Raw genomic sequence first — 9,031 nt, forward strand, 5'->3', positions numbered from 1 at the left:
TCCAACTGATTTGTGATCATCTAAACTTAATGGTTGTTGAGTGCTGGCATAAAATGAAGTAAAGTATAAAGTGATGTGCGGCCAAGTATGGTGTCCCATACTCAGAATTTGCACTTAACCCATCCAAGTGCACACACACACACACACACACACACACACACACACACACACTGAACACACACCCAGAACAATGGGCAGCGGCACCAAGGAAGCAGTTGGGGGTTTGGTGCCTTGCTCAAGGGTCTCATCACAGTCGTGGTATTGAAGGTGGAGAGAACGCTGGTTTTTCACTCCCCCCACCCACGATTCCTGCTGGACCTGAGACTCAAACCTTCAGGTTACGAGTCCGACGCTCTATCCATTAGGCCACGACTGCCTCTGTGTACACATAAAAGTGTGCAGAGTCAATTCTTGGAGAACAATCCTGCTATATCAGCATCTTTTCCTTCCGCAAAGCACTTAACAAGTTGCTTAGTTGTGACTTACTTTTTAAGTTGTTTGCTGTAAATTACCTTAAATGAAAACACTCAAAATGACTACAATCATGTTGAGCATTACTGCCTTACTTTAAATAGTTTAGACTGAAAGGTTGTCAGATAAATATAAAAAAAGTTTTAGGTTAAATGTGCGTCTCCATTTAATCATACCTTTAAAATGACTGGATCAATTTCTGTGAACAGTGATAAATGTGATCCAATCATTTTAATAGTTATTCACATGATTTCCCTATGCAGGGATTCAAGTTGATCACATGGATTTGCTGCATTGGTCAACAGAAAGCTACTTCATTTTACTTTTTTCTCAAACATCATTGGACCTCTTCTTTTCTGCCTGAAGGCCTTTATTGCTTGCTAAGATGATCAGAAGTGGTTAACCTCTTAAACATATTCAAATTTAGTATGGAACTACTGTACAATTACTGCTGTCCAGGATTATTCTGTCTTGGCCTAACTCAGAGGCAGTTTTGATAGAGAAGGCCCTTAGCAAATTACATGAAACCAGTTTTAATGCACAGTTCTAATATTTAAGATTAGAAATGATCAGCAGAACTTTGACAGTTTGGCCAAGAGCCAATAAATGGTGGCATTGCTTCCTGCAGTAATGAGGGGACAAACTGCTGGGGTGATTAACACCTATGTGTGTGTGTGTTTGGGTTTAGAGGAAGTGTTAGGGAACCCTTGGCTTCTAAAGTCAGATGCACCCCCCTTTCCCCCAGATCCAGAGATTGTTGTTTCTACACACCTTTGTGGGCAAGCTGGAGCACAAACTGGGAACCGGGAGAGACAAAGAGGCAGATCAAAGACGAGACTGATGTTTTGACAGAAGTGCACATACACACCTCTGTCCTCTTTGAAGTTACAGAAAGGTAGCATCCTAAAGCATAGTCTTGCTACAAACCTCTGGACAAGTCACTTTAGTTTGTTGCTCCAGTCTCATGGTCATGTATCTTCCAGAGGAACGGCCTGTGCTGGACTTACCTTACCAAATTAATTATTTAGCTAATAACTATGGATATTATGCACAAGGTAGGACTGGTTTTACGTCTCTCATGTTTTTTTTTTTTTGCTTGTTTTAAATTTAATTTCAGGTTTATTATTATTTATTTTTTTGGTTTATTTTAATTTATTGATTACTGTGAGTTGTCAAAAGAGGGAGAACCGTCAAACTGACTAAAGGGAGGGTTCTCTAATCATAAACTATTGTCATTCTTGAGAAGCCAGTGTTGTACAAATGAAATAGAGTGGTGAATGAAAATCTGAAATTATTCTGTTATCGATTTTCAGACTGTAAGGAACCCCTTGTCCGCACTCAACATGGCCTCAATAACAGGATGAACAGTCCTGAAGCTGAACTGACCTCACTGCCAGTGCATGTATCCCTGCAAGATCGAGAGCTTTGGGACAAATTCAGCAGTATTGGCACTGAGATGCTGATTACTAAATCTGGAAGGTACGCACCTAAAGTGGTTAAAAATGACTAAAAGTCTTGTTTATAATAAGTGATGATATAACAAACATATAATTGAATTGTGTTGGAATTTACCCTTTTTTATAGTGCAATAAAACGTTAAGTGCATGCAGTGTAGTATTCATTTAGCTGAATAGTTCATAATCTTTTACAAATGATTAGTTTACAAATCAGAATGCACATTATGGAAGGCATTGTCTAATATGTGATGACTCATTGTTATGATGTGTTTCCGGTGTACATTTATCTCAGGCGGATGTTTCCCAGCTGCAAACTAACAGTGACAGGACTAAATCCAAAAGTCAAGTATGTGCTGATAATGGACATGGTGCCTTTTGATAACCACAAGTACAAGGTACCTCCCCTCCACCCCTCCCTCATGGCACATACACACTTTCTCACTTCAACCCCCTCCAACTTCTCTCACAAACACACATGTACACTAGCATTCAAAAGTTTGAGGGCAGTAAAATAAATAAAAAAAATAAAAATAAAAAAGTACACTTTTATTCAGTTGCTCAATAATGACAGCAAATATATATATATTTTTTAATGTTACAAAAGAACTTTCATCAACGAAACCTGAAACTGCATGACGTTTTTTGGGAAAATAGTTTTTAACGTTTTGATGACAACATTGATGACAATAATGTCATGTCATGTAACACTAAAGATTGGAGTAATGATATTTATAAATATATTTATGAATATTAATTTTAAATTGTAATAATATTTTACAATATTACTGTTTTTACTATATTTTTTTCTGGTTAAATAATGGAAATAATGCATCCTTGGTAAAACTTCATCAGAAACGTCTTTTAAAAACGTAGAAAATATATATATAAAAAATTCCCAGTTTACTATTCAATTAGTTTTCTTCTACTTATACATTAGATTATGACACTCTCCCTGTTTTATACCTTAAAGGGATAGTTCACACTAAATCCTTGCAACAAAAATTATTCCAAACTTTGTTTCTTTTCTCTGTTGAGCACAATAGATATTTTGAAGTATATGGGTAACCAAAGAGTCGTTGGTTCCCATTGACTTCCATAGTATGACTTTTTCAAAATATCTTTAAAATAGAAATAAAAGTTTTTAAAATGTCAAATATAAATAAACTTACAGAGGGTTGAATAGAATTTTCATTTTTGGGTGAACTATCCCTTTTATATCAATATTTCAGCTGATACTTTAACATGTCATACTTTCAGCTCCAGGTGGGTATAGGGATTCTATAATGCTGCAAACCTCATAGATAAATCTGCTTAAATGAGTAGTGATTAATTGTTGTAGTCTTCATGACTATTCATATGCTTTTATATTGTTTCAGTGGAATAAGGAGCACTGGGAAGTGAATGGTTCGACTGATCCACACCTGCCCAATCGGTTCTTCATCCATCCAGACTCTCCTGCACCTGGAGAGAAATGGATGCAGTATCCAATCTCCTTTCACAAGCTCAAACTGACCAACAACACCCTCATCTCTAATGGACTGGTAAGATTTAAAAAATGAGAAAAGTGTATCGGTTGAAAGATTTCTAAGAGATGTTTTCTGTTTTGGGGATCACTATTTATTTATTTACCATTGATACTTCTATTTCTCTCTATGTTCATTAGGTGGTTCTCCACTCCATGCACAAATATCAGCCCCGTCTACACATTGTCCAATCTCCAGATGCCTGTAACCCTCACAACTCTGGCGGTTACCTGCGCTTCACCTTCCCTGAAGCTGCTTTTATAGCTGTCACAGCCTACCAGAACCAAGAGGTGAGGACAGACATTTCTTTTACTGTCTATGGGACAGACATTTCACGAGATGAAGAACTGTGTGGAAATATAGGACTTTCCAGTAGAGTTGCACTGCCATCTAGTGAGTCAAATTCATGAGGATAAAAATGTCTGTAATAATACAATCTTGTAGTACCAAGTATAATGTGCAAAATATGCAAACCTCTATAGCCTCACAAAAATATCAACAAAGTATTTAAGTAAATGATGATGTTTGAAGACCTCAATATGCCTGATTTTCTCTCTTGATTTGTTGTGTTATTAAACTACTCTGCATGATTTATGCTCTTTGCCTGGCATGTCTGTGGTTTTTGCTGATGGGACTCTTTGGTTCACTTCCTCAACACAGATCACAAAACTCAAGATTGACAACAACCCCTTTGCTAAAGGCTTTCGTGACAATGGGCTGAACAGGAAAAGGTGAGAGACGCCTCATTAGAAATAATTAATTAGGTCCGTTCAATAGAGACAATTGTTAGGTCACCTCAAAAAGTGATGGAGAGCTGTTTTCATAATTTCCTTTCTTTAGTTCAGAAGATTTCACTTACAAATATCTCCTTTACTGCACATGAAACAGGAATGACTTTATTTTTAATTTTATTTTATTTTGATTATTTTGTGAATAAATATACTTATTTTCAACCATGTAGTATGGGTAAAGGAGCAAGGTTTTCATAAATTCACAATGCCAAATCAAACTGTATTCAGTAGAATTTACATCATATTTTCTCTCCTGACTGAAAGAAAAGATATTTTCAGCTAATGTAACTTTTTATAATTTATTCTCATTAGGTTTAGAGAAAAAGATAGCCAAGAGATCCAGGATTCCACTGGAAAGGCCAAACAGGATTTGACATCAAACAACCATGGTATGATTTTCATGTAGCGTCATATTATACACAGTATGTACTGTATCATTGTCGCTTCTTGTTTCTGGTGCCCAGCAGAGGGCAGCAGAAGGGGACTTTTAACCTCAATCACGTGGGGTCACCTTTATATTTAATTTACCACTTAATTAGCTTTTATTATAAATTGTGTATTTTGTCTTCTGTCCACAAACAGTCAAACAGCCACATAAGGACGAGGATGTGGATGTGACCGTGTCCAGCTCTGTTGACAGCAGCAGAACACTGAGTTCTTCTTCTGTCACCCCCAACCCTTTCATATCAGCCTTCATAAACCCCAGCACTGCTGGAGCACCTCCACCCCATCAGACCCACAGCATTCTCAGCCTCAATAACAGACCCCTGAACAGGTGAGTCTGGCTCTGATTCTGCCTGCCAGTTTGTGTGATGCAGTGAATATCACATTATAATCAACCCATGATATTATGCCACAGTTCTGCTGGGAAATACTAATTCTTGCTCTATTCTGAAGTATTCAAGAGATGCTAACTTATCGGGGGTGAAAAAAGGTGACAAAGATAGCCTAGTGAAAAAGAAATATGCACAAATTTATTTGGAATTAGTGTTGTTAAATGATTAATTGTGATTAATTAATAATAAAGACACATATTTAAAAATATACTTACGTTTATACATTTATAAAGTCATATTATTATATTTTATATTATATATAAATATATTTAATATATAAACATAACACATTTTTTCCTAAATATATATATGCATGTGTTTGTATTTATAGATACATTATAAATGTACACAGTACATACACATATTATGTAAACAAAAACTTTTATTTTGGATGCGATTTAATCCCGATTAATCGTTTGACAGCACTAATTGGAATACATTTATTTCATTTATTTATTAAGTGTACATTTACATATTTATGCACTTTTGGTATAATAAACTGGTATACTGGTATACTTTAAGTCTGCTAATTTTGTGCAGAAGTAATGTTGAAGTCCAACTAAAGAAATACTGAAGTATATTTGAATGTGCTAAAGTGTAAAAAGAATGTGCTGAATGTACTTCAGGTAAACTTTAAATGATGATTTAAATCTTGATTTTAAAGATCAGTATTATACAAAAATCATGCAATCCACATTAATAGTGATATTAAAACACATTTTATACTAAATATTAAGAAATGTGCATTGAGCACAAGTGATATGCCGAATAAAGTTTAATTATATATTTTTATATATATGTAAGTCATGAACAAAGTAAATATGTTAATAGACTGAAACTTTATTTATTTTTTTACTATATTTAAAGTAAGTATATAAAGTAATTTATACTTTTATTTATTTTTTAAATATATTACTTTTTTCTAGGATAAGAGCCCTCTATTTTTATTTAAATCAGGATTTACTGTCAATTTTAGCATATATGGGGTGACTCACTTATATAGTAATAGTACTATTGTACTGTAAAATTAAAAATGAATTTTCATTTCATTTTACAGAACGTGAATACATTTCTTTTTTAATTTCTTTGCTTTCAAATGTTAAGCTACATAGCTTTTATTTTGGCCTAAAACCTTTGTATGCTGCAATTTTTGCTGAATGGTGAGACATTTGGATCTCTGGAGATTCCATTTCTTCTTGGTTTATTACTTTTTAGACAAAACTTATATTTAGTTTCTAATAATTAATAAGGCATTCCGATAAGGCATTGTCCTCCAAAATACTATTACTACTGATTATTATTACAAAATATTCATTTTTAAACAAATTCCAAAAAAAAAAAAAAAAAAAAAAAGAAACCAATGAATATATGAAAGAAATGTATTGCTGTAGTAATAATATTATTGTACTGTCAAATAATACATTTAATAAGTATGTTTTACAGGACAAGAGTAAAATTACAAGTAAAACTCTTAGTTTCTTTGTTTTCAAATGTTAAACCATATAATTTTTTTTTTTTTTAATTTGTAGATGTACTGAAAATTGACACGTTTGTATTCATCAAGATCACTTTCTAGACAACAGCTACATACAGACTTGAGTTCTGTCTTCTAAAATAATGCTGTGAGTTTTTTTCCCCAAGTCCCAGAGAAGCCAGACCCTCCAGCCTCCACAGTCTGGCCCAGAGCTTCTGTATCCAGTCCTCCACAGGAGACACCGACCTCAGCAGACTGCCATCTCAGATCAGCAGCCCTCTAAACCCTCAGCAGCACCATCACCAGCACAGCAGCCCAGGCAGATCCATCATCCAGCTCCAGCCTTATTTTCAGACCCCTCCACATCCCTCACGACAATGTCCTGACATGGAGCTGCCCCTCCCTCTTCCTCCCAAACTGAGCCGGATGCAACTCCCAGAAAGTGCTCTGAGGAACCCGGAGATGACCTCAGTCTTTGACTATGCTAATCTGAGGCCCCTCACTGACATCCTCAACAGGATCCATTTTCGAGCATTAGCCTCAGGACCATCGGGGAAGGTCCTGCCAAATCCCCCCCAACCAGAGCAGTACCTCCGTGGCTCAGAACGAGAGCTGCGTCCGCAGATATATCCAGCGTTTCAGGAACACATCGATCAGCAGTTCACATTAAACGGCATGCGGAGCAGCCAGACTGAACACAGATCACAGATGGACTACGTCAGTGCCAGATATTCACTAACTGAATATCACTGTGAACAGCAGACTGGGAAATGACGTTTTTCAGACACCATTGAATTATGACTCATTTCCAGCAGTGGTCTGCATTAGTGGTTTACAAAGCAGAGTTGAACACTAAGGGCTTCCCAACTAAAGAATGTAAATATTTTCAGCGGGATATGAGGTTGTTAGTTGTCACTACTGTCCATATTTATGTTTAGTCGGATACTGTCTATCTGAACTTTAAACTGCTTAACATCTAAAGTCAACATGAAACCAGACTTCAAGTAATTCTGCAGACCACACTTTTGCTGTTTCCATTTTAATTTCTGACCCTGTGTTTTTTTATATACAGTATTGTTCAAAATAATAGCAGTACAATGTGACTAACCAGAATAATCAAGGTTTTTTGTATATTTTTTATTGCTACGTGGCAAACAAGTTACCAGTAGGTTCAGTAGATTCTCAGAAAACAAATGAGACCCAGCATTCATGATATGCACGCTCTTAAGGCTGTGCAATTGGGCAATTAGTTGAATTAGTTGAAAGGGGTGTGTTCAAAAAAATAGCAGTGTGGCATTCAATCACTGAGGTCATCAATTTTGTGAAGAAACAGGTGTGAATCAGGTGGCCCCTATTTAAGGATGAAGCCAACACTTGTTGAACATGCATTTGAAAGCTGAGGAAAATGGGTCGTTCAAGACATTGTTCAGAAGAACAGCGTACTTTGATTAAAAAGTTGATTAGAGAGGGGAAAACCTATAAAGAGGTGCAAAAAATGATAGGCTGTTCAGCTAAAATGATCTCCAATGCCTTAAAATGGAGAGCAAAACCAGAGAGACGTGGAAGAAAACGGAAGACAACCATCAAAATGGATAGAAGAATAACCAGAATGGCAAAGGCTCAGCCAATGATCACCTCCAGGATGATCAAAGACAGTCTGGAGTTACCTGTAAGTACTGTGACAGTTAGAAGACGTCTGTGTGAAGCTAATCTATTTTCAAGAATCCCCCGCAAAGTCCCTCTATTAAAAAAAAGGCATGTGCAGAAGAGGTTACAATTTGCCAAAGAACACATCAACTGGCCTAAAGAGAAATGGAGGAACATTTTGTGGACTGATGAGAGTAAAATTGTTCTTTTTGGGTCCAAGGGCCACAGGCAGTTTGTGAGACGACCCCCAAACTCTGAATTCAAGCCACAGTACACAGTGAAGACAGTGAAGCATGGAGGTGCAAGCATCATGATATGGGCATGTTTCTCCTACTATGGTGTTGGGCCTATTTATCACATACCAGGGATCATGGATCAGTTTGCATATGTTAAAATACTTGAAGAGGTCATGTTGCCCTATGCTGAAGAGGACATGCCCTTGAAATGGTTGTTTCAACAAGACAATGACCCAAAACACACTAGTAAACGGGCAAAGTCTTGGTTCCAAACCAACAAAATTAATGTTATGGAGTGGCCAGCCCAATCTCCAGACCTTAATCCAATTGAGAACTTGTGGGGTGATATCAAAAATGCTGTTTCTGAAGCAAAACCAAGAAATGTGAATGAATTGTGGAATGTTGTTAAAGAATCATGGAGTGGAATAACAGCTGAGAGGTGCCACAAGTTGGTTGACTCCATGCCACACAGATGTCAAGCAGTTTTAAAAAACTGTGGTCATACAACTAAATATTAGTTTAGTGATTCACAGGATTGCTAAATCCCAGAAAAAAAAATGTTTGTACAAAATAGTTTTGAGTTTGTACAGTCAAAG

General features: G+C 36.3%; 1 protein-coding gene across 1 annotated transcript; it reads left to right on the forward strand.

Annotated features, from left to right (window-relative positions):
• Positions 1 to 1,125: 1,125 nt before the first annotated feature.
• LOC113049175 (T-box transcription factor TBX6L-like) lies at positions 1,126 to 7,619 on the forward strand. The gene is made up of 9 exons (XM_026211291.1): positions 1,126 to 1,526; positions 1,785 to 1,950; positions 2,221 to 2,323; positions 3,305 to 3,469; positions 3,592 to 3,741; positions 4,112 to 4,182; positions 4,555 to 4,631; positions 4,825 to 5,017; positions 6,720 to 7,619. The coding sequence occupies exons 1-9, from the start codon at positions 1,436 to 1,438 to the stop codon at positions 7,324 to 7,326; spliced, it is 1,623 nt and encodes a 540-aa protein (XP_026067076.1). The 5' UTR covers positions 1,126 to 1,435; the 3' UTR covers positions 7,327 to 7,619.
• The last annotated feature ends 1,412 nt before the right edge of the window (positions 7,620 to 9,031 follow it).

Source organism: Carassius auratus, chromosome 30 (genome assembly GCF_003368295.1).
Source record: "Carassius auratus strain Wakin chromosome 30, ASM336829v1, whole genome shotgun sequence".
Taxonomy (NCBI): Eukaryota; Metazoa; Chordata; class Actinopteri; order Cypriniformes; family Cyprinidae; genus Carassius; species Carassius auratus.